Source organism: Gymnodraco acuticeps, unplaced genomic scaffold, assembly GCF_902827175.1.
Source record: "Gymnodraco acuticeps unplaced genomic scaffold, fGymAcu1.1, whole genome shotgun sequence".
NCBI lineage: Eukaryota > Metazoa > Chordata > Actinopteri > Perciformes > Bathydraconidae > Gymnodraco > Gymnodraco acuticeps.
In genome coordinates this window covers 1-27,060 of record NW_022991460.1, presented here as the reverse complement: position 1 = coordinate 27,060, position 27,060 = coordinate 1, and the positions used below count along the sequence as shown (strand labels likewise).

The 27,060-nt window shown below is 42.1% G+C and overlaps 1 protein-coding gene across 3 annotated transcripts; it reads left to right on the top strand.

Moving 5' to 3' along the window:
* The first annotated feature begins 20 nt into the window (after nucleotides 1-20).
* Nucleotides 21-24,173, top strand: LOC117532980 (ceroid-lipofuscinosis neuronal protein 6 homolog). 3 transcript variants are annotated; one of them, XM_034196604.1, is made up of 9 exons: nucleotides 21-187; nucleotides 3,552-3,785; nucleotides 15,409-15,526; nucleotides 16,570-16,668; nucleotides 17,106-17,294; nucleotides 17,380-17,435; nucleotides 20,855-20,977; nucleotides 23,519-23,659; nucleotides 23,968-24,102. In XM_034196604.1, the coding sequence occupies exons 2-8, from the start codon at nucleotides 3,724-3,726 to the stop codon at nucleotides 23,655-23,657; spliced, it is 786 nt and encodes a 261-aa protein (XP_034052495.1). In that variant the 5' UTR covers nucleotides 21-187; nucleotides 3,552-3,723; the 3' UTR covers nucleotides 23,658-23,659; nucleotides 23,968-24,102. The 3 variants fall into 3 exon arrangements, with proteins under 3 accessions (XP_034052495.1, XP_034052493.1, XP_034052494.1); XM_034196602.1 differs by having other exon boundaries at nucleotides 23-187; nucleotides 23,519-23,647; nucleotides 23,968-24,173; XM_034196603.1 differs by having other exon boundaries at nucleotides 26-187; nucleotides 15,409-15,520; nucleotides 23,519-23,647; nucleotides 23,968-24,173.
* Nucleotides 24,174-27,060: the final 2,887 nt, after the last annotated feature.

The window sequence follows — 27,060 nt, the reverse complement described above, 5'->3', positions numbered from 1 at the left end:
AATAGCTCCGACGGGATCTCACTCCAGATGATTTAAGTTCCCATACACGGACTTCCTCTGTGTGTTTTTTTAACAGCACAGCACTTTATTGAACAGTGACAATGACTACAGAGGTGCACGATGGAATACAAACCCAGAAATAATAGTTAGGGCCACATGAGAAAACATATTTTGGATGTCACGAAGGGTAACGGGAGTTAATTTGTTTGTATTTACAAAATTAACAAAGTACAAATAAAAGGAAAACTTTAAAATCGTAATTTTTTATGCAGAACTTGAGTAAAAGTAGAAGTACTCAGATCTTGTACTTTAGTAAAAGTAGAAGTACTCAGATCTTGTTCTTAGTAAAAGTAGAAGTACCCAGATATTGTACTTGAGTAAAAGTAGAAGTACTCAGATCTTGTAGTTGAGTAAAAGTAGAACTCAGATCTTGTTCTTAGTAAAAGTAGAAGTACTCAGATCTTGTGCTTGAGTAAAAGTAGAAGTACTCAGATCTGGTACTTCAGTAAAAGTAGAAGTACTCAGATCTTGTACTTGAGTAGAAGTACTCAGATCTTGTACTTGAGTAAAAGTAGAAGTACTCAGATCTGGTACTTGAGTAAAAGTAGAAGTACTCAGATCTTGTACTTGTGTAAAAGTAGAAGTACTCAGATCTTGTACTTGAGTAAAAGTAGAAGTACTCAGATCTTGTACTTGAGTAAAAGTAGAAGTACTCAGATCTGGTACTTGAGTAAAAGTAGAAGTACTCAGATCTTGTACTTGAGTAAAAGTAGAAGTACTCAGATATTGTACTTGAGTAAAAGTAGAAGTACCCAGATATTGTACTTGAGTAAAAGTAGAAGTACTCAGATCTTGTAGTTGAGTAAAAGTAGAACTCAGATCTTGTTCTTAGTAAAAGTAGAAGTACTCAGATCTTGTACTTGAGTAAAAGTAGAAGTACTCAGATCTGGTACTTGAGTAAAAGTAGAAGTACTCAGATCTTGTACTTGAGTAGAAGTACTCAGACCTTGTACTTGAGTAAAAGTAGAAGTACTCAGATCTGGTACTTGAGTAAAAGTAGAAGTACTCAGATCTTGTACTTGTGTAAAAGTAGAAGTACTCAGATCTTGTACTTGAGTAAAAGTAGAAGTACTCAGATCTTGTACTTGAGTAAAAGTAGAAGTACTCAGATCTGGTACTTGAGTAAAAGTAGAAGTACTCAGATCTTGTACTTGAGTAAAAGTAGAAGTACTCAGATATTGTACTTGAGTAAAAGTAGAAGTACCCAGATATTGTACTTGAGTAAAAGTAGAAGTACTCAGATCTTGTAGTTGAGTAAAAGTAGAACTCAGATCTTGTTCTTAGTAAAAGTAGAAGTACTCAGATCTTGTACTTGAGTAAAAGTAGAAGTACTCAGATCTGGTACTTGAGTAAAAGTAGAAGTACTCAGATCTTGTACTTGAGTAGAAGTACTCAGATCTTGTACTTGAGTAAAAGTAGAAGTACTCAGATCTGGTACTTGAGTAAAAGTAGAAGTACTCTGATCTTGTACTTGAGTAAAAGTAGAAGTACTCAGATCTTGTACTTAAGTAACAGTAGAAGTACTCAGATCTTGTGCTTGAGTAAAAGTAGAAGTACTCAGATCTGGTACTTCAGTAAAAGTAGAAGTACTCAGATCTTGTACTTGAGTAGAAGTACTCAGATCTTGTACTTGAGTAAAAGTAGAAGTACTCAGATCTGGTACTTGAGTAAAAGTAGAAGTACTCAGATCTTGTACTTGTGTAAAAGTAGAAGTACTCAGATCTTGTACTTGAGTAAAAGTAGAAGTACTCAGATCTTGTACTTGAGTAAAAGTAGAAGTACTCAGATCTGGTACTTGAGTAAAAGTAGAAGTACTCAGATCTTGTACTTGAGTAAAAGTAGAAGTACTCAGATATTGTACTTGAGTAAAAGTAGAAGTACCCAGATATTGTACTTGAGTAAAAGTAGAAGTACTCAGATCTTGTAGTTGAGTAAAAGTAGAACTCAGATCTTGTTCTTAGTAAAAGTAGAAGTACTCAGATCTTGTACTTGAGTAAAAGTAGAAGTACTCAGATCTGGTACTTGAGTAAAAGTAGAAGTACTCAGATCTTGTACTTGAGTAGAAGTACTCAGATCTTGTACTTGAGTAAAAGTAGAAGTACTCAGATCTGGTACTTGAGTAAAAGTAGAAGTACTCAGATCTTGTACTTGTGTAAAAGTAGAAGTACTCAGATCTTGTACTTGAGTAAAAGTAGAAGTACTCAGATCTTGTACTTGAGTAAAAGTAGAAGTACTCAGATCTGGTACTTGAGTAAAAGTAGAAGTACTCAGATCTTGTACTTGAGTAAAAGTAGAAGTACTCAGATATTGTACTTGAGTAAAAGTAGAAGTACCCAGATATTGTACTTGAGTAAAAGTAGAAGTACTCAGATCTTGTAGTTGAGTAAAAGTAGAACTCAGATCTTGTTCTTAGTAAAAGTAGAAGTACTCAGATCTTGTACTTGAGTAAAAGTAGAAGTACTCAGATCTGGTACTTGAGTAAAAGTAGAAGTACTCAGATCTTGTACTTGAGTAGAAGTACTCAGATCTTGTACTTGAGTAAAAGTAGAAGTACTCAGATCTGGTACTTGAGTAAAAGTAGAAGTACTCTGATCTTGTACTTGAGTAAAAGTAGAAGTACTCAGATCTTGTACTTTAGTAAAAGTAGAAGTACTCAGATCTTGTACTTGAGTAAAAGTAGAAGTACTCAGATCTTGTACTTGAGTAAAAGTAGAAGTACTCAGATCTTGTACTTGAGTAAAAGTAGAAGTACCAGAGTGTAGGAATACTCTGTTACAGTAAAAGCATTCAAAATGTTCCTCAAGTGAAAGTATAAAGTATTCTCATCAAAATATAGTGAAAGACAGTGAAAAGTAGTCGTTGTGCAGATTGGTCCATTTCAGAATAATATATATGATATGTTTTATAATGATTGATCATGAAAGTGTTCTCAAAGCTGGTGAAGGTGCAGCTAGTTTGAAGTACTTTGTATACTGCAGGGTAGCTGGTGGATTTACTCCAGGTGGAACTAAAGTCTGATTCAACACTTGGTTAGATTTCACATCATTCATCCAGATCTGTGAAGTAACTAAAGGTATTAAATACATGTAGTGGAGGAAAAGTACACCATGTACCTCTGAACTAGGGTAGAAGCACACAGTAGCATAACATGGAAATACTCAAGTAAAGTACCTCAACAATGTACTTATGTTACAGTACTTGAGTAAATGTATTTAGTTACTTAACACCTCAGTTGTTGGATCTTTTAGGATGTTTTGCAGATTCCCCTAAATAAAGGTTTTGAATGCAGGATGGTTTCAGTGATTGAATCATCCAGGTGTTCCTGATCAGTGAAACTCATCGTTTCCTGACTGTTGTTTAAACCAGATTAAATCTCTCCAGTAAAACATCGGGGGGTTTATACAGATTACGGCTTTATCTGCACGCAGATTACCTGCAGTTTAACTGAGAGGAGGCTGTTTCTTATCATCAAACCATTCACTTTCTTTCAGTCCAGGGACAACAGCTTCAGGGAGGAAACGCTGGGAAGAAGAGGATCTATTTATCATTTGATCTGGAAGCTAATTAGGATACATGATGGAGGAGTGGAGGTCATCATCTCTGCTGACCACCTGATGTTTCTCTCACTGCTTAAATACTGTGATATTGTTTAAATCATATAATATGCAGTCGTTCACCAGGAAGAGGAAGAACCCGGCTCTGCTTGCAGCGACGCTCATGGGCAGGTTTGTCAAATTCAACTTTATTTTCTTGAAGATTAATTTAAAATGTCTTCCTAGCTATTTTACTGTGCTTGAAAGTGTTGCTTCCATACAACTTGTGCTGCTGGCTCCCGTCTTTGAGCGGCGCCCTGCTGCTGTGTCTCTGGCTGGTGTGTTAGTGTGAATATCCTGCTCACATAATGCATGCTGAATGAAAGTGAAAGCAGCAGCTGGACATTAGCACTCCTGCGCTGGATGTGTGACACAGAGGATCAGAGCAGATTAACGCTGCAGGAAATCCACTTTCTCAGAGTTTAGGGGTTTTTGGAGGCGAGCATACATCAGGTCACGACTGCCTGCAGTACTCTCGGATGGAAGTTACACTTTGATCCAGACAGAAATATCTTCTAACTTTGGGATGTGATGAAATGTTTTTACATTCAAGCAGCAACATCCAGGTCTGAAGCCAAAGTGCCTTAAACCCATTATTCTCTCTAAGTCTGATTGTATAGAAGTCTATGAGAAAAGGCCCCTTATTGTCACTTGATTTATTAGCTCAGATTGTGTAGAAGTCTATGAGAAATAAGCCGGTACTTCTCTCGATCTATCACCTCAGTAAACAGTTTCCTGATAAGTTTATGTCTTAATATCTAATAATAAGTCTTCTTCAATACGGCTTGATGGCCATAAAGTACATAATGGTCTCTTTCAGATTCAAAGTATGTGGGAGCTACCTCTGATTGACTGGTTGCGACCACGCTGTCCCACAACTTTAACACTTTCACAGTTTATGTATTCACTTTCAGACCTATGTTCTATGTCTGTGCGCTGCGGCTAACCGCTTAGCTTAGCATCCTTTGTTAGCTGTTGGTGCCGTGGTTTGTGTGTGTCTCTCTCCCCCTCTCCCCCTGAGTGTCTCCCTCCAGGTGCAGCCGCTCCCTCAGGTGCTCCCAATCCCCAATCAGGGCCTCCATAAAGGACTTGAGGAAGGCTGCAGCTTCCTTCTCCTGTGAGCTGCATGGATGGCAGTGGGTGGTCTGTGCAGCAGTGTAGTATTTTGTTGTCTATGTTGGACGTGCAATTTGTAGAAGTTCTGAGTAGTGTCTTGGTTTACTGTTGTCGCTTTCTTTTATGAGAAAGTTGTTTTGGTTTGTCGTGAGTTTGCATTTCAAATTGGCTGGCGAGGCTCTTTACTTTCTTTGACTAATTCAAACATCACTTTGTGGCTTCACGGATCAGTTGCCTCTCCCTAGTCCAGGAGGGAACGGAACATAGGGCTCTAAATCACCTCTGGATTGGTATTCTCAGGTTAATCAATCAATCTGGCACTAATGTACATTCCCAAAGATATTGAAGTTATTTTGTATATTTTAATTGTGGTGTTTTTATCTTAATGTGTTTAAATGTGTCTTGATTGTGTCTGTATATATATATATATATATATATATTGTTAACTGTGATGGTTATTCTCGCGTCCAGGAAAGAGAAGCTTAAAAGGGAGACTAAATGGAGTCTCTGAGATGTTTTCAAATTGGTACTTTAATTAATAAAAAGGCGTGGTACAGTCACAAACAGGATATTGTCCGACAGAAAAGCAGCTGTCTCTGGCCCTCGCTAGCAGAGAAAAGGGGGGCCGAACCGCTCAGGTGCTGCTCTTATATAGCTTCTGTAGGCTCCTCCCTTCGGGCCGGCCCTCCACATCTTAATGTCCGTTGTTACGTTTAAACAGAGGATTCAGGCATTGTACATTAACGTTGTAGTTAATATTCTAAAAAATACAGAAAATACTTCACGGCTGGTTTGGTTTCTGGTCATTCCGGATGTTGTCACATCTTACCCACGTCTGTAAACAATAACTTTATTCAAATAAACTATACCTTCATTTAATATTCAGCAATAATAATACATCTATAGTTGCAGTGTTAAAATCAGTAGGTTTCGGTGTGCATCACTCCATGTCATTTCGCTACTAAATTAACCTCTATAAGAAATGGTAAACTAGCCACATGCTAACCGGAGATGAAGGATTTTCAGAATAAAAGCTTAACTGGTTGTGCACAATAATTTTCTGGTTTTTCAGTATAAAACAGCATTTAAACTGAAGGTACATTTAAGGTACATTATGCCATCAAAACATTGATTTTAATTTCTAACAATCCCTCCTTACACACCTAAAAGGTGTGTATAATACTGAAATCAATGAGTTCTTCATCTGAACTCTGCACAGTACATAACTCATATCAAAAACATACAATCAAAATGGAATGGTTCGAATATCCTCAACTTTACAAAAATACAAAAATACTTTGACTGTGTTCAAACATAAAAGTTTTCCCTTGTGCATAACTTCTAGTGTTAACATTCAATATGGTTCTTCAAAATAGCAGGAATGGCTTGGTATCAGAACATTTCTTCCTCCCTCCTTTCACAGAAACCGTTCTTATAGTACGCTCAGTGTTAAAGCACTTGTTTTTTACAAAGTGAAAATAAACTATTCATTTTAGAATTGTAATGATTCGAAAATACATGAAATCTACCATATAGAACAGTGAAAAATAATAAAAATGAAATAAACTATCTTGTACCAGTGTAATGTAATAATAAAACAAAAAATACACTATCTTGGAATAGTATAGAGTAATTAAAAATAAAAATACACTATCTTGGAATAGTATAGAGTAATTAAAAATAAAAATACACTATCTTGGAATAGTATAGAGTTCAGTGAAATGGATTCACTCCATTTTAGCATTTTATTTTGCTCACTTCTTCAGATGATTTCATCATTTAAAGAGTCACATCGGCTGGACATTCATTGAACAACCTCATCTCTGAACATCCATATCGTTTAACATCATTCAAACTAACTCATAATTTTCATCAACATCTGTATTGGGGTGGGCCGTCTTGTTCTACTAGCATTTGTAACTGTCTCCTCATGAGAAATGTACCCTCCCTCCTTTCATACCATTTAAGGTATGAAAGTAATATGTTCTCTAGAAGAGGCCGTCGTGATCAATCGGTATTTTAGGACATGGAATGAGTGCTACATTTAGGCCTCCCCTGGGCGCCCCTATGCTATCCTTTTACCCTGGAGCCTAAACTCCCCCTGGGACTGGTCTCTTAGCCCTACTGGCTTTGGGGTGGTCTGTTCTAATACAGTGATAAAGTCCCTGAAATGGTGTGAAAACCGGTGGAATATCAATAACTCATTATACTAATTTATTTTCATTCTGGTCTACTTAAATAACTATGCTAACCCCCTTTAACAGTGTGTGGAACCTTGGGTGCTCTAACAAGGACTTCAAAAACAGAAGTCATTTAATGGTTTGTAGTTCAATTCAGGAATTTTCACTCATGGCAGATATGTTTCTCCTTTTAAATAACATCTCTAAATGTCAGGTCATCACTGATTAAATGGAGGAGCATTAGGAGGTGGTGGCACTTGTCTTTTAAAACTCATACTCTGGTGCCGTGCGCTCCCTCTGAAGCTGCAAGTAAGATTTAAAACATCTGCAGGGTGGGTTGAGCAACCCCTTCTCCCTGAACGATATTTATTGTTGAAAATATGCACCATTAAAATGAGTGATCCAAGGCCCCGCATGTATTACTCCCAATTATACTAGTTTTTTCAAAATTAAAATCTTCAATCGCTCTTTGCCTAGTGTCTTTTAAAACTCTACATCTTGGACGAGAAACAAATGTTGTTTCCACCTTAACAGTTCTCCTATGGTAATAACCATGCTACAATGGTGAAACCAATACTCTAGATTGGAATACTTTCTTTGGCTTGGTTCCAGCTCTACCTTTAACATTTTCCATTCAAATAAAGATTTGCCTGCTATCTATATTGTAACAAATTAAATCTTCCCCAAATTCTCACATGAATAAGAATCTCTATAAGAATAATTTGTTTATTTTATGAAAAGATTGAATAATATGTTCTACCCTCCGTGTGTTTTTAGGATTATTTTCTAATAAGTGTGTTTATGTGTAAACTCACTCACTCCTGTGTTCCTTCTCTCCCCCTCTGGTCGTCGAGCCACGACCCCCTCACGTTCTGCTGGCCCATGCCAACTCCTCTGGTTCTGTCTCCTCCTCCATCCTGTCTTCTCCTCAGTCCATCCGCACTTGGATCTTCCCGCTGTAATTCTTTCAGTGGCCCAACTGCTTTGCATTTCATCTCCTCCTTTTCAGTCTCTACGCTGTTGCATGGAGTGGTGTATTCTGCTCTCATGTCCCACACTCCGCTATTGTGCCAAATCTCGCGGCTCAGTTTTGAACTTCATGTCCTGTTTGAGGGACCGATGAGTTTGCCTCTTTGTCAGCATGCTGGTTTGGTTCTGGATGCCTCAGGTGGAGATGGTTCTGGATGCCTCAGGTGGAGATGGTTCTGGATGCTTCAGGTGGAGATGGTTCTGGATGCCTCAGGTCGTTGTTGGTTCAGCTCGGGTAGTCTGTCTGTTTGATGGAGGAGGAGGAGTCTCCTGTGGTGAGGTCATTTGTCTGAAGATGGGGTCGTAGCAGTCTGACAGGCAGAGAGAGAGAGAGAGAGATCTCGGGCCGCATTACCTATAGCTAATTCTAACACACTGAGGTAAAATATATCCAATCCTTTCCACTCTATTTTCCTAATCTTACTATCTGTCTTAGATGTTAAATGTCATCTAAACCCAATTAATGTCTACTAATGGTTGTGCCATATCCCTAAACATTGTTTCCACCCACTGTAACATGGCTACTTCAAATAACTCTTTCAGGAAACCATTTTCTTCTATAAATTAAAAATACCTACATGTTTCAAGCACCACATATTTCACACACTATAAAAGAACGTCCCCATATTTTCTCCATTACTTTAAATCTCACTGTTATTTAGAACATAAGTAACTTTTGTGACTGCACATATCTGCAATGTCGCCACAATCTGCTGGGGAATTTTGTTCATAGAGTTTGTACGTACAAAGCTGTACTTGTGGGTTAGTAGCCTGTTTCTACTGTAATCATTTTTCTATAATTGTGCTCTGGTCACCGGTTGGTTGTCCATAAACTTAACAGGGGTGTTTCTGGCACAGACTAAAACATGGATCCAGTGTATTTTTAGATTCCCCTAATCTGTAAATTCACCTACATATCCCAATCACTTAAACCCATCTCATCATTTGATACAATAACTGCATATATGGGGGGGTGAATCATCTTGATTGTAATCGCCTCACCTTTGGGACCGAGTATTTCTAACTCCTCCTCTTGTTGCTCAGCTGATCTTTTGGCTCTAGGGATAAGTGAAACTCTCTGAAACACAGCTGGAGTTTTGTTAGTGATGTGGGCATTCTCTATGAGTGGACTAATGGATCCATGTCTTACTTGATATTGTACTCCCCATCCAACCAGAAAGGTGCCAAGTGTAATGAGCACAATCAACAATGCTATTCTGACTGGTATCCCTAGGGGACCCCACAATAGCTCTGGCTTTGTTCTTGACATCATCTCTATTTTCTCCCTTGGTGTCAGTTACAGAATTTAAATAATGAGTACTATAATAACGTATACAAAAATTGGACTCTTTTTCAGATGTAAAACAAAAATAGGTTTTCACTTTAGTGTACTATCTATACAAATCTATAGACAATTCGTCTTTTGAGCTGTTTCTATCTTTATCTTATTTCTATTTATTGTTTTGTTCCAGCTCTGCCAAATCAGTCCTAACTCCCAATAATGTTCTGGAAGTTGCCAGTGAAGGGTGACAATGTGTGAGGTGGTGTCAATTTGCTCCTTTTTCTTTACCTTTAAACCGGAGCGCGTGTGAAGTTCGTTACAACTTCTCACTGTTCCGTCCACCGGGGATCAGCTCACTGTCTTTTGTGAACTTTCACCCTCACCCAATCACCTGGCAGAACAGGAGTCTCTTCTGGTGTCTCGTCTGGTATCTCTGTAGCTTTCTTAGCCTGTGTAGACAAAACTTGGATTATATTACTCAGAGTTCTGACATATTCATTACTTTTATTCGTCTAATATCTAAAACTGGACCACTCCCTCCTTGGAGGAGGCCCAAGCGTCGGCATACCTTTTGTCGTTATGAGACCTATTGTTAACTACATTTTATTATTCATTAACTACAACGTCACTGAAATCAACATATCTGTATAATCATGACACTCCCTCCTTTGAGCAGAACATGCTCAATTAATATTGCAATGATTACCCTATTCTGAACAAGACATGTAAAACCCATAACATTGCACTAAATAAATATAACTTCTCCGTGTACCCATAAGGCGTACAAAATATCGTATGATGTATGTTTTCTGCTGGTATAAAAACATATTCACTCAAATCTGCCATTAGCACAAAAATGGTTTACATGTTGCAATAATGGCTTTTGTCCTGGTATTATGCATCATTGTTGCTGCGAAAAACAATACCCCTGGTGTCGCTAATGCGTCTCAATAATTCTAGGATTAGAGGATTGTTTGATACTGCTGAACAAAGATATGATAAAATAATATTTATCTAAACTAGAGGGAAACATACGAACCATTCTCACAGAGGGTGACATGCAGGAGAACATGAAGGGCTGGTGGCCCTCTCTCAAAATGAGATAGTGCCTTACGCACTACACTATAAATCAGTAAAATTACTCAAGAATAAATAAATAAAAACTGATTCTTTAAACTGTTGTTAAAACCCTACAACTTCTTCATCCAAGCTCTCAATCAGTGTTATGTTATTTAATCTGCAGCTCATTGCCTTAAAACAGATACTTCAGACCGATTATAAAATTGTGTTTGAGAAAAATGTAATCTGACTCCATAAATCACATAATTGTTTGACTAAAAAACTACACTTCCACTAACAATAAATGAAGTTCCCCTTTAAACACAGCCCCGGTCTTCTGACGGGGTCTATCTATGTACTGGCTGGAAAATGTTGTGCCAGTCTCTGTCGCTCTGTCACTGTTCTCCCGCTAACAGTCACTCTCTAGTTCTGCTGGGTTCTTGTTGACTTCTTCACTGGTTTGAGACAAGCGACCCTATCGGACACCTCCCTTTGTAGCCAGACTTCACCACAGCAGAAGCGAGTTTCTGTTTTTAGGTCTCAACAGCTCAGTCAGGTGTATCGCCGCCCCTTGAACTGCAGTCGGTGTAAACAGGAGGATTTGGTATGGATCCTCCGTCTTGGGCGAGTACTAGGTTTCCGTCTTCATATTTTTGGGTGGAAACCCCATCGTCTTGACCTCACTAGCTGTGTGGACACAATAGTTTTCTGTGTGGGGGAACAACATCACTCGTAATCTCTTTCCTTCTCATAATTACAAAAATAGTCTGCTAAATGTTCTATTCTGTGGATGCTTTATGTGTAAATGCAAATGCTACTCTCGATTCTGTTTTTACATTAAACATTAAACCTCTCCCTTCTGTGGTGACATATATGGCTCAATGTAGCTGGATTTCAAAATACCCTTGTGCTGAAGATGCATCACCTGGTGGTCTGGCCCTCTGAGCTTCCTCATTGTTGTGGTTGATACCAGGGTGTCAGTGGCATTTGGGTCATGTTTGGCAATGCTGTTCGTCTTTGACATCCCTGAGACCCCCTGCTTCTGTCGTAATCATGGAAACCTCCCCCAGGGTAACTACATGGAGGGCCATTGTTTGGTGCATGTTGCCTTAGTAGTTGCGGGCAATCTCTGGTCCAATGGCCCATTTAGTTGCAATGGTAACATCCCTCAAACCGTAAACGTCTTCTGCCTGTGCCTCCTTGGAAACCTCCTGGTTGTTGGTTCTGCATCTGATTCTCTGGCACTATCTGAGATTTAACTGTTTGAGGTGTCTGCTCTGCATTCTCTGGTTCTTCCTGAGCTTGAATTGTTGGAGGTGTCTGCCCTGCCTTCTCTGGAAGTTTCCCCTCCCTTCTCCTTGTCTTGTTCCTACAAGCTACGGTGTCTTGTTTTTTCTGCTATGTCTTCCCTCACTGGCGGGTCTGCTACTCGGACCACATGTATGCTGTGTGCCAATAGGCTGGCATATTCCAGATGGAGTATCAGACTTGTAACTCTTATAAATCTTTCTTCATCTTCACTCCAGATAGTTCTTTTAATTGGAAAGGTTAAAGCATCTGATCAGATTATTACCCTTTCCTTGATATCTGCGGTTGAGCCTGGCTCTGCGTCTAGTCTCAATTTAGTTTCTTTTGGTGACATGTTCTCTAACTATTCGAATGAATATTATTAAGTTATCAAAGATTGAAACACTAATCCTCCGACTAGCACCTTCGTTCCTGATAAATAATATCCTATGTCATCCGAACTTAACTTTAAATCTGGGTAGGTTTTTTTTTTTTTTTTTTTTTTTTAAGAATGTTTTTTTTTTTTTTTTATGATTTAAGTTTTTTTTTTTTGTTGTTGTAAAATATTAATAAATTAAAAGATACATTTTTTTTGAAATGTTAAAATAAAAATTGTACAGTGTATCGTTTTTGACTTTGAGATAAGAAAATCGAAGTCTTGTGAAAATCTAAATCTACTGTGTACAGTGCATACTGAAATGTATGGAACTATGTAAATGTCATAATTTGTGTTAGATTTAATCAATTGGTGTATTCTACAGTCTAGTTTGAAAGTCTATGATGTAAAGTTTCTCATATGTTAATTAGAAACCACTTTGTAATTCTGTCCCGGCGAATGTGTTCATCAATAACACTCAAAATTAAGCTTCAAAATGTTATAATATCTTTGTAATAATTCTGTATTACCAGCAGAGTGCGCTGTTGTAATTTCCAGCTTAATCCACTAGGGATAGCTGTTGCAAAACTGACCTCTTTTTAACAAGAAGAAGCTTATTTCCTTAAAAATGGGAAGAAAATGTGAATATGGTTAAACAACACAGCACATAACCGCCAAAACACACTTGCAAACAAGAATATCTCAAATAAACCGCCAATACACACTTGCAAACAAGAATATCTCAAATAAACCGCCAATACGCACTTGCAAACAACAATATTTTCAAAACCAGACTCCTACAAATACCAAACTTCCCACGGTAAGATAACCTGTCTATTTTATAGTTCCAACTTCTGCCAATAAATATGATTTGTCCTTCTCAATATGGAGTGCCTAGCCTCATGTGAGTGGGACTGTGTGTCAAAACAAACAGAGTACTTTCAATTAGCATTTCACGAAATGGCGGCTGCCGTGTGGCTTATTTTCAGCATGAGGACAAGACAAGATGGCAACTGATTTTCCAACCTTTGACCTGAAGAACAAAGGGATTTGAAAACACCTCGTGGCTCTCAGAGGGGAGTTTAAATAATGGCGGGGTGTAATCTTGTCAAGAAAATTGAACACAAAACAACACTGCAGTTTAAAATAACATTTCTATCTAGTTTACTATGAAAAAAATGGGCTTTATCTTATTGATATCATCACTTAAAGTTAGGAACCCTTACGCATAAGCTATAAACCTATCTACGTATTATTTGACTTTATAGTCCACTATTGGTCAACTGCTGCCATTTCGACACGCTAGGTGGGAGTATTATGGTAACTTATCAGCGACTATTAAATGACCGTCGTCAATTTAACGTAATGCTGTTGTAACTCCACATCTCGTATTCCACCCGCAATATCTTGGTTGAAACTAGAACAGTTATGACCACTGATAAAGCTTACACCTTAATCAAGCCTTTCCTCAAAAGGACTTTTTTAAAACAGTTCTCAACTGTTTTCGACTAGCACTGTCTTCAGTTACTCAACCCTAAGTTGATTCGCTATGCCTTGTTTGTTTCAATTACTTGATCCTTAATCAATTCGCTATGTCCCATAGATCTTAACAATAATCGTTAAATGGACTTATATATCCTTACGTCATAGGCTAATTTAACTACTGACGTAACAAGGGACACCTACATGAAAACACAACAAGACACCTACCCAAAGTACAATGGCCACACACATTTATATTTTAAAATACTACACACACAAATTAATAGCATGCAGGGTTAGATATAAGAAAAAAAGAAATTGGAACTCACCCTGATTGTGAAAATGCAACGCCATGTGTTATGGAATTCTTATTGTTATAAATTTGGTTGTTTTAACATTAAATACACAGCTATTTTCAGGATCCGCTGGCCTCCGTCCAACACAAACCTATTTTGTACTGCATAAACTATGAAGAATTTGATTTAACAGGTTTCCTCTTACCAAGTATTCGAGCTCGTTGTGTCGAACGGAAGCCGCGTCTCCGGAAAACAGCTGGTTGTGTAGTCTCTTTTGTCCAACGAGAATCACGTCGCGGAGCACCAATTGTTAACTGTGATGGTTATTCTCGCGTCCAGGAAAGAGAAGCTTAAAAAGGAGACTAAATGGAGTCTCTGAGATGTTTTCAAATTGGTACTTTAATTAATAAAAAGGCGTGGTACAGTCACAAACAGGATATTGTCCGACAGAAAAGCAGCTGTCTCTGGCCCTCGCTAGCAGAGAAAAGGGGGCCGAACCGCTCAGGTGCTGCTCTTATATAGCTTCTGTAGGCTCCTCCCTTCGGGCCGGCCCTCCACATCTTAATGTCCGTTGTTACGTTTAAACAGAGGATTCAGGCATTGTACATTAACGTTGTAGTTAATATTCTAAAAAATACAGAAAATACTTCACGGCTGGTTTGGTTTCTGGTCATTCCGGATGTTGTCACATCTTACCCACGTCTGTAAACAATAACTTTATTCAAATAAACTATACCTTCATTTAATATTCAGCAATAATAATACATCTATAGTTGCAGTGTTAAAATCAGTAGGTTTCGGGTGTGCATCACTCCATGTCATTTCGCTACTAAATTAACCTCTATAAGAAAATGGTAAACTAGCCACATGCTAACCGGAGATGAAGGATTTTCAGAATAAAAGCTTAACTGGTTGTGCACAATAATTTTCTGGTTTTTCAGTATAAAACAGCATTTAAACTGAAGGTACATTTAAGGTACATTATGCCATCAAAACATTGATTTTAATTTCTAACAATATATATATATATATATATATATATTAGGATATACATTTTTTATATATGTATTGGGGATTGTGGGAAACGGTATTTCGATCCCTCTGTCTGAAAGATTGATAATAAAGTTGTCTTCATGGGGTTATATATGTCTCTATTTGTGTGAACATAATGATTTGTAAATGTAAAACACCACAAATGCATTCAAACGATTTGAAACTCACAAACAAAATTGGAAATGTAAAACGGATCTGCAAATACGCAAAATGTTTTCACAAATAAAATAAGATCTGTGAATATAATTATTTTACAAATAAACAAAAGGAATTTGTGAGTCTCTCTCTAACATTGACAACTTTCGATCAGGCATTTGTGAATCCATTTTGTATTTGTCGACCAAACATATGTTTGTGGATCTCAAATATCTGCTTGTGGATCTTTCTTTTACACACACGACATTGAGACGACATTTCCGCCGGTCTCGGATCAAATCTACTCGTAACTCGGTTATTTTTTCGGAAACCACGTGATGGCCTGTTGATCATTTTAATATTCACTCAAATATTATTGAGACATATATAACCCCATATAACTTAAATATGCAAGGAACAGTCAGAGGTGATACAATCTGTCCTGTTCTGTGTTCTGCAGCCGGGCGTCCGGTTCTGAAGAGGTTCTGCCGCGGCCTCGCTTCCAGCTGGACCTGTGGCTCGGCTTCATCCTCCACAGCTGGATCCTGGACATCGGCCGGCCATTTGTCACGGTATCGGTATTTCTTGTTTGACTGAATAACTGCACATCCTTTTAGAAGGTTAGGAGTGGTGTAATCCTAAAACCGTGAACGTGAAGTCATGTGACCGTGCTGTAGTTCCTTTATAGCCCAACATTAGCCACCTTTAGCTTAGCGGTGGTGACGTGAAGTCATGTGACCGTGCTGTAGTTCCCTTATAGCCCAACATTAGCCTCCTTTAGCTTAGCGGTGGTGACGTGAAGTCATGTGACCGTGCTGTAGTTCCCTTATAGCCCAACATTAGCCTCCTTTAGCTTAGCGGTGGTGACGTGAAGTCATGTGACCGTGCTGTAGTTCCCTTATAGCCCAACATTAGCCTCCTTTAGCTTAGCATGTATTGTCTTTTATTGTGATTGTAGTAATGTGTTATATGTGATTGTAGTAGTAATTACATGTACAGCACTTTGGCTCGACCAAAAATCGCTTTTAAATGTGCTTTATAAATAAACTTTGATTTGATTAGCGGTGGTGACCTGAAGTCATGTGACCTTGCTGTAGTTCCTTTATAGTAAATTCAACATTAGATTCGTGGTTGTTTTGGAAAGAGCTTTGTCCATCATTTCCGCCTCACTAAATTGGCGATTCTTTTGGCTCATTTTTTAACCTTCCTCTTGGATTCACGCTCACAATCTGACGTCTTTAGATACGTTTTTGTGGAACCTGAGGCCAAAATCGTCCCGTACTGCAAAGTGAAATGAAAAGAGAAAATCCATGCAAAAGGCCTAAATCTGCCTGTTCAGTTATTCAGTTCAAGTAGATCTACTTTTTTTATTTGAGCTTAATCAGTTAAGATTGTCATTGCAGTTTGAAAATGTCATAAAATATTATTTTTTTGACATCTCTAAATTAGAATCTGCTTCATCCCTCTATCCTGGAACTTTTTAATTTCCACTAAACTTCCTTTTCTGAAATATCCTTCACAATTTTATCTTCAGCAGCCCTGACACAGCCTGCCTTTAAACTGATAGAAATCTGAGTTGAGAGGTTTTTAGGGAGATTATAAACTTTGATTTCTCTTGCAGCTCGTCCTCCCTGCAGATCTGTTTCCTCTGAACCGGCCCTCTGCTGCAGAATATCTCCACTTCCTGTTCAACATCTGCACACCGCTCATTCTGCTGAAAGTAACCCACACACAGTAAAACACAACATGGAGGAGTACATCATTATTATGCCTCTTACAGGCTGCATTACTAAACCATTCACAATGATCAATTAAGCAGCAACTAAAGAGCCAACGATTTGAATTTTGAATTGTACTATTGACAAAGGGTTTTAAAAGGTGGTGTTAGTACTTTTATAAATACTTCATCCACAGAGTATTACAAACACAGTAAATTTACACAGAGTAATACACACAGAATAATACACACAAAGTATTACAAACAGGGTATTACACACATAGTATTACACACTAATACACAACAAGTATTACACACAAAATAATACACGTGGAGTAAAAACACAGAGTAAAAAACAAACAACAATACACACTATTCAAGACAGAGTAGTACACACTAGTACACACTAGTACACACTAATACGTTATTTTTCCCTGCAGATGATTGAGCGCACCCCCCGGTCGTTGCCCCCCCTCGCCGTACACCTGGGCGTTATTGCTGTTGCCATGGGAACCAGCCTACACCTGGTGACGGACGCCATCACGCGACGGCTCGTGCTGATTGGCTACCAGCTGCACCTGTCCGTCAGAGATAACCCAATCATGGAGGAGCTCCGCCCCCCCGCCCTGGTGGGTTAGAATACATTAAAATGTATGATGTTTATTTATTTGTAATCATTTTCTAAACGTACATTGTTTTTTTTTATTTTCACAGATCGATGCTTTTGAGCTCCTCTGTTTCTTTGACGACACCATTGGTCATCTGATGTGGTGAGCAGGAGAGGACTCTTTAAAGTAGAGACACTACATACTGATATACACCTGAACATCAGCAGGAGAGGACTCTTTAAAGTAGAGACACTACATACTGATACACACCTGAACATCAGCAGGAGAGGACTCTTTAAAGTAGAGACACTAGATACTGATATACACCTGAACATCAGCAGGAGAGGACTCTTTAAAGTAGAGACACTACATACTGATATACACCTGAACATCAGCAGGAGAGGACTCTTTAAAGTAGAGACACTATACTGATATACACCTGAACATCAGCAGGAGAGGACTCTTTAAAGTAGAGACACCACATACTGATATACACCTGAACATCAGCAGGAGAGGACTCTTTAAAGTAGACACCACATACTGATATACACCTGAACATCAGCAGGAGAGGACTCTTTAAAGTAGAGACACTACATCCTGATATACACCTGAACATCAGCAGGAGAGGACTCTTTAAAGTAGAGACACTACATACTGATATACACCTGCACATCAGCAGGAGAGGACTCTTTAAAGTAGAGACACTACATACTGATATACACCTGAACATCAGCAGGAGAGAACTCTTTAAAGTAGAGACACTACATACTGATATACACCTGAACATCAGCAGGAGAGGACTCTTTAAAGTAGAGACACTACATACTGATATACACCTGAACATCAGCAGGAGAGGACTCTTTAAAGTAGAGACACTACATACTGATATACACCTGAACATCAGCAGGAGAGGACTCTTTAAAGTAGACACACCACATACTGATATACACCTGAACATCAGCAGGAGAGGACTCTTTAAAGTAGAGACACTACATACTGATATACACCTGAACATCAGCAGGAGAGGACTCTTTAAAGTAGAGACACTACATACTGATATACACCTGAACATCAGCAGGAGAGGACTCTTTAAAGTAGAGACACTACATACTGATATACAGCTGAACATCAGCAGGAGAGGACTCTTTAAAGTAGAGACACTACATACTGATATACACCTGAACATCAGCAGGAGAGGACTCTTTAAAGTAGAGACCATACATACTGATATACACCTGAACATCAGCAGGAGAGGACTCTTTAAAGTAGAGACACTACATACTGATATACACCTGAACATCAGCAGGAGAGGACTCTTTAAAGTAGAGACACTACATACTGATATACACCTGAACATCAGCAGGAGAGGACTCTTTAAAGTAGAGACACTACATACTGATATACACCTGAACATCAGCAGGAGAGGACTCTTTAAAGTAGAGACACTACATACTGATATACACCTGAACATCAGCAGGAGAGGACTCTTTAAAGTAGAGACACTACATACTGATATACACCTGAACATCAGCAGGAGAGGACTCTTTAAAGTAGAGACACTACATACTGATATACACCTGAACATCAGCAGGAGAGGGACTCTTTAAAGTAGAGACCATACATACTGATATACACCTGAACATCAGCAGGAGAGGACTCTTTAAAGTAGAGACACTACATACTGATATACACCTGAACATCAGCAGGAGAGGACTCTTTAAAGTAGAGACACTACATACTGATATACACCTGAACATCAGCAGGAGAGGACTCTTTAAAGTAGAGACACTACACACTGATATATACACCTGAACATCAGCAGGAGAGGACTCTTTAAAGTAGAGACACTACATACTGATATACACCTGATCATCAGCAGGAGAGGACTCTTTAAAGTAGAGACACTACATGCTGATATACACCTGAACATCAGCAGGAGAGGACTCTTTAAAGTAGAGACACTACATACTGATATACACCTGAACATCAGCAGGAGAGGACTCTTTAAAGTAGAGACACTACATACTGATATACACCTGATCATCAGCAGGAGAGGACTCTTTAAAGTAGAGACACTACATGCTGATATACACCTGAACATCAGCAGGAGAGGACTCTTTAAAGTAGAGACACTACATACTGATATACACCTGAACATCAGCAGGAGAGGACTCTTTAAAGTAGAGACACTACATACTGATATACACCTGAACATCAGCAGGAGAGGACTCTTTAAAGTAGAGACACTACATACTGATATACACCTGAACATCAGCAGGAGAGGACTCTTTAAAGTAGAGACACTACATACTGATATACACCTGAACATCAGCAGGAGAGGACTCTTTAAAGTAGAGACACTACATACTGATATACACCTGAACATCAGCAGGAGAGGACTCTTTAAAGTAGAGACACTACATACTGATATACACCTGAACATCAGCAGGAGAGGACTCTTTAAAGTAGAGACACTACATACTGATATACACCTGAACATCAGCAGGAGAGGACTCTTTAAAGTAGAGACACTACATACTGATATACACCTGAACATCAGCAGGAGAGGACTCTTTAAAGTAGAGACACTACATACTGATATACACCTGAACATCAGCAGGAGAGGACTCTTTAAAGTAGAGACACTACATACTGATATACACCTGAACATCAGCAGGAGAGGACTCTTTAAAGTAGAGACACTACATACTGATATACACCTGAACATCAGCAGGAGAGGACTCTTTAAAGTAGAGACACTACATACTGATATACACCTGAACATCAGCAGGAGAGGACTCTTTAAAGTAGAGACACTACATACTGATATACACCTGAACATCAGCAGGAGATGACTCTTTAAAGTAGAGACACTACATACTGATATACACCTGAACATCAGCAGGAGAGGACTCTTTAAAGTAGAGACACTACATACTGATATACACCTGAACATCAGCAGGAGAGGACTCTTTAAAGTAGAGACACTACATACTGATATACACCTGAACATCAGCAGGAGAGGACTCTTTAAAGTAGAGACACTACATACTGATATACACCTGAACATCAGCAGGAGAGGACTCTTTAAAGTAGAGACACTACATACTGATATACACCTGAACATCAGCAGGAGAGGACTCTTTAAAGTAGAGACACTACATACTGATATACACCTGAACATCAGCAGGAGAGGACTCTTTAAAGTAGAGACACTACATACTGATATACACCTGAACATCAGCAGGAGAGGACTCTTTAAAGTAGAGACACTACATACTGATATACACCTGAACATCAGCAGGAGAGGACTCTTTAAAGTAGAGACACTACATACTGATATACACCTGAACATCAGCAGGAGAGGACTCTTTAAAGTAGAGACACTACATACTGATATACAGCAGTCATTTACAATTACAAATGTCATGCACTGCTTGCCTCACTCTTCCCTCTCTTTAATGAGGACTTTACCCACGGTCTGTGATTAATGATGTTTCACATGCAGATCCATCAATATAAGCCGTGCAGCATTTTCTTTCCCCTGATTATCCCTTCTGTCCTTTATCTGTGTCCTGCAGGTGTGTTCCCTTCTTCCTCGCCCTCTTCCTCTTCTTCAGTGGTTGTTTCCATCACAGGACACAGGAGGACAAGATGCCGCCGACAGCCTGGATGCTGCTTTTACCGAGCGCTACTTACTACTGGTGAGACTGTAATTAAAATTAATTTGAGATTTTTTGTTATTTTGCTTTTATAACATGTCTTCTTTTAAACGCTGCAAATACGAAACGCTGCACAGCTGGAGACCAGGGGACACTAAAGAGTGACGCACACAGCTGGAGACCAGGGGACACTAAAGAGTGATGCACACAGCTGGGAGACCAGGGGACAATAAAGAGTGACGCACACAGCTGGGAGACCAGGGGACACTAAAGAGTGACGCACACAGCTGGAGACCAGGGGACACTAAAGAGTGACACACACAGCTGGGAGACCCAGGGGACACTAAAGAGTGACGCACACAGCTGGGAGACCAGGGGACACTAAAGAGTGACGCACACAGCTGGGAGACCAGGGGACACTAAAGAGTGATGCACACAGCTGGGAGACCAGGGGACACTAAAGAGTGATGCACACAGCTGGGAGACCAGGGGACACTAAAGAGTGACGCACACAGCTGGGAGACCAGGGGACACTAAAGAGTGACGCACACAGCTGGGAGACCAGGGGACACTAAAGAGTGATGCACACAGCTGGGAGACCAGGGGACACTAAAGAGTGACGCACACAGCTGGGAGACCAGGGGACACTAAAGAGTGATGCACACAGCTGGGAGACCAGGGGACACTAAAGAGTGACGCACACAGCTGGGAGACCAGGGGACACTAAAGAGTGATGCACACAGCTGGGAGACCAGGGGACACTAAAGAGTGACGCACACAGCTGGAGACCAGGGGGACACTAAAGAGTGACACACACAGCTGGGAGACCAGGGGACACTAAAGAGTGACGCACACAGCTGGGAGACCAGGGGACACTAAAGAGTGACGCACACAGCTGGGAGACCAGGGGACACTAAAGAGTGATGCACACAGCTGGGAGACCAGGGGACACTAAAGAGTGATGCACACAGCTGGGAGACCAGGGGACACTAAAGAGTGACGCACACAGCTGGGAGACCAGGGGACACTAAAGAGTGACGCACACAGCTGGGAGACCAGGGGACACTAAAGAGTGATGCACACAGCTGGGAGACCAGGGGACACTAAAGAGTGACGCACACAGCTGGGAGACCAGGGGACACTAAAGAGTGATGCACACAGCTGGGAGACCAGGGGACACTAAAGAGTGACGCACACAGCTGGAGACCAGGGGACACTAAAGAGTGACACACACAGCTGGGAGACCAGGGGACACTAAAGAGTGACGCACACAGCTGGGAGACCAGGGGACACTAAAGAGTGATGCACACAGCTGGGAGACCATGGGACACTAAAGAGTGATGCACACAGCTGGAGACTAGGGGACACTAAAGAGTGACGCACACAGCTGATGACCAGGGGACACTAAAGAGTGACGCACACAGCTGGGAGACCAGGTGACACTAAAGAGTGACGCACACAGCTGGGAGACCAGGGGACACTAAAGAGTGACACACACTGCTGGGAGACCAGGGGACACTAAAGAGTGACACACACTGCTGGGAGACCAGGGGACACTAAAGAGTGGCGCACACAGCTGGGAGACCAGGGGACACTAAAGAGTGGCGCACACAGCTGGGAGACCAGGGGACACTAAAGAGTGACGCACACAGCTGGGAGACCAGGGGACACTAAAGAGTGGCGCACACAGCTGGGAGACCAGGGGACACTAAAGAGTGACGCACACAGCTGGGAGACCAGGGGACACTAAAGAGTGACACACACTGCTGGGAGACCAGGGGACACTAAAGAGTGACACACACTGCTGGGAGACCAGGGGACACTAAAGAGTGGCGCACACAGCTGGGAGACCAGGGGACACTAAAGAGTGGCGCACACAGCTGGGAGACCAGGGGACACTAAAGAGTGACGCACACAGCTGGGAGACCAGGGGACACTAAAGAGTGGCGCACACAGCTGGGAGACAAGGGGACACTAAAGAGTGACGCACACAGCTGGGAGACAAGGGGACACTAAAGAGTGACGCACACAGCTGGGAGACCAGGGGACACTAAAGAGTGACACACACAGCTGGGAGACCAGGGGACACTAAAGAGTGACGCACACAGCTGGGAGACAAGGGGACACTAAAGAGTGACGCACACACAGCTAGGGAGACCAGGTGACACTAAAGAGTGACGCACACACAGCTAGGGAGACAAGGGGACACTAAAGAGTGACGCACACAGCTGGGAGACAAGGGGACACTAAAGAGTGACGCACACAGCTGGGAGACTTGGGGACACTAAAGAGTGACACACACACAGCTAGGGAGACCAGGTGACACTAAAGAGTGACGCACACAGCTGGGACACCAGGGGACACTAAAGAGTGACGCACACAGCTGGAAGATCAGGGGACACTAAAAAGTGACACACACATCATCATTCAATTAATTTAAAGACATTTATTAGATGTCTGTCCTGTCTCTGTCATAGTGTGTGTGTGTGTGTGTGTGTGTGTGTGTGTGTGTAATAATTGATCAGCTGGCTCTCAGGTGTTTCTCATTACTTACATTAATGAGGCCACGCTGACTCCTCTCAGGTTCCTGATGGCTGAGGGTCAGACCTTCATCCTCTTCATCTTCACCTTCTTTGCCATGACGGCCACCGTGATGCACCAGAGGAGGCGGGGCTTAGTGCCAGACGCCAACGGCCTCTTCATGCTCTACAGGTGCGCTTAAAGGTCTCCTGTCACGCAAAATGCACTTCTTGATGTCTTTAATAAACATGTGTCCCCGGTGTGTCAGGAGACTCACAGAGAGGGTTTCATAGTGATGTCACTATGTCTCAGAAGTAAACAAAGGAGACCAGTTCATGTAGCGCCGATTCAACTGAAACCACTGAGGAGCTCCTTTTCTCTGTTTCTAAATGCTTGTTAACTTTAAGGTACAATCACAGTATTAAGGCGGAAGTGTGTGTGTGTGTGTGTGTGTGTGTGTGTGTGTGTGTGTGTGTGTGTGTGTGTGTGTGTGTGTGTGTGTGTGTGTGTAGTTTCTCTGCAGCTCTGCTCCTGCTCCTGCTCTGGGTTTCCTGTCTGTGGAGCGATGGCGTTCTGAGGAGGAAACACCGCGGACTCATCTACATCCCCCAGCCTCGCGCCGTCTACACACTGCACACACAACACACACACACCTAACAAGACACACACACACGCACACACACACACACACACACAACACACACACACACACACACACAAACACACACACACACACACACACACCACACACACACACACACACACAACAACACACACACACACCACAACAACACACACACCTAACAAGATACACACACACCACGCACACAGACACACACGCGCACACCCACACACACACACACACACACCACACACACACACACCACACCACACACACACACACACACACACACACACACACCTAACAAGAGACACACACACACTCTCTGTTTCTGGCTACCTGTTTTCTCCTCGTTGATTGCCCTGCCTTCGCCCTGCCTTCGCCCTGCCTTCGCCCTGCCTTCGCCCTGCCTTCTCCCTGCCTTCGCGCTGCCTTCGCCTTGCCTTCGCCCTGCCTTCGCCCTGCCTTCGCCCTGCCTTCTCCCTGCCTTCGCCTTGCCTTCGCCCTGCCTTCGCCTTGCCTTCGCCCTGCCTTCTCCCTGCCTTCTCCCTGCCTTCGCCTTGCCTTCGCCCTGCCTTCGCCCTGCCTTCGCCCTGCCTTCGCCCTGCCTTCGCCCTGCCTTCGCCCTGCCTTCGCCTTGCCTTCGCCCTGCCTTCGCCTTGCCTTCGCCCTGCCTTCTCCCTGCCTTCGCCTTGCCTTCGCCCTGCCTTCGCCCTGCCTTCGCCTTGCCTTCGCCCTGCCTTCTCCCTGCCTTCGCCCTTGCCTTCGCCCTGCCTTCTCCCTGCCTTCGCCCTGCCTTCGCCCTGCCTTCTCCCTGCCTTCGCCCTGCCTTCGCCCTGCCTTCGCCCTGCCTTCGCCCTGCCTTCGCCCTGCCTTCGCCCTGCCTTCGCCCTGCCTTCTCCCTGCCTTCGCCCTGCCTTCTCCCTGCCTTTCTCCGCTGCCTTCCGCCCTGCCTTCTCCCTGCCCTTCGCCTTGCCTTCGCCTTGCCTTCGCCTTGCCTTCGCCCTGCCTTCGCCCTGCCTTCGCCCTGCCTTCGCCCTGCCTTCTCCCTGCCTTCGCCCTGCCTTCGCCCTGCCTTCGCCCTGCCTTCGCCCTGCCTTCGCCCTGCCTTCGCCCCTGCCTTCTCCCTGCCTTCGCCCTGCCTTCGCCCTGCCTTCTCCCTGCCTTCTCCCTGCCTTCGCCCTGCCTTCTCCCTGCCTTCGCCCTGCCTTCGCCCTGCCTTCGCCTTGCCTTCGCCCTGCCTTCTCCCTGCCTTCGCCCTGCCTTCTCCCTGCCTTCGCCCTGCCTTCTCCCTGCCTTCGCCCTGCCTTCGCCCTGCCTTCGCCCTGCCTTCGCCCTGCCTTCGCCCTGCCTTTCTGCTTGCCTTCGCCCTGCCTTCTCCCTGCCTTCGCCCTGCCTTCACCCTGCCTTCTCCCTGCCTTCGCCTTGCCTTCGCCCTGCCTTCTCCCTGCCTTCGCCCTGCCTTCGCCCTGCCTTCTCCCTGCATTCGCCCTGCCTTCACCCTGCCTTCTCCCTGCCTTCGCCTTGCCTTCGCCCTGCCTTCGCCCTGCCTTCTCCCTGCCTTCTCCCTGCCTTCGCCCTGCCTTCGCCCTGCCTTCGCCCCTCTGTGGTTTTGGGAGCTTTTGTTTCAGATGTATTTAATTAAAAGCTTGCATTATACTATACTTGCTTTCTCTTTTGCTGCGTCTAAGGCCCAACTCCTGCCCACTGTAAATCCTGATTTCATATATTATTGCACCAATGACCTTGACTTCAAGTGGACCCATCATGCTATATTTGAAACATATATTGTAGGGCCATACCTCTATAAAACATGGCTGTGGAGTTTAAAAAAAAAATACCAAACAGATCATGCATTTTAGCCATGCCTCGTTTCGCTCTATTTGCTCTTTTCCAGCCCTGTTTTTGCAGGGGCTGATAGAGAGGCGAAGTCCCTCCCTTTCCGGTGGACCTCCATGGGACCTTATTTCTGAAAAATGATGTATTGAAGTCAATGGAGGGAGAAAGATTATCTTTCCATCCCGTTTGAATTGTGCCACGAATTACACATATGTGACCTGCTCTATCGAAATCAGTCGCATTGACCCGAAGACACAGGTTGAGTTGTATACACTGTTGGAAAGAGGAGATTCCTAGCTTTCTAATGATATCAGGATTGTTTTTGTTCTCCAAATATTAAGCGAAATATGTTACATTATATAATGACTGTCACCGAGTCCTCATTTTGAGAAAAAGGCCATCAAAGTTTTCTCTCTCTGGAATCCATCGATCTGATTGGTTATTAGCAAATGATCAAAATATGACGGAGGGAAGATATTTTCGTTTGGATTACTGGTCTGCGGGAAGCTCGAGAGTGTGTGTGTATACGTTGTTGGAGATTTGAAGGGATATCTGATCCGCTTTCAAATCTCCGCGCGTTCCTATGAAGCTGGTTATAATACAGGAAGGAATCCATATCTACAAAGTAACCGTTAACAATAATCTACTTTAATGGCAATATGACAATGCAATACAATCATTACAATACAACATGATATATTACAGTTATATTGCAATGCTTAAGGAGTAATGCGGCTACTCCTGCTCTAGTCCGCATACTACAGAGCTACTTTCACACCCGAGGGCAGCATGTGAAGAAGAGGCAAAACGCCAGGGATCCACCGGATATATACAGAGTAAGAAGGAGGGGTTTGGTGTTAGGTCAAGCTGGTCATCTTTTCAGGTCATCTCATTGGGAGACGCAACGCTGGCCAGCAGGAAACCACACAGGCTCACTTTACAACCAAAGGTCTCAAGGCCTGCATACCTACACCTCCCCCACAGAGCCATAAAAACCCGGTTTACTCCACCAGCCCAGAATGTTTATAGCCATTTGTAGTCCTACATTTATGAAAGGATAAAACAGAGAAATCAATATAAAACACAAACACAGGTATTGTTTGAACAGTATTCACTTAACTGCTACTATTGATAAGCACCAGAG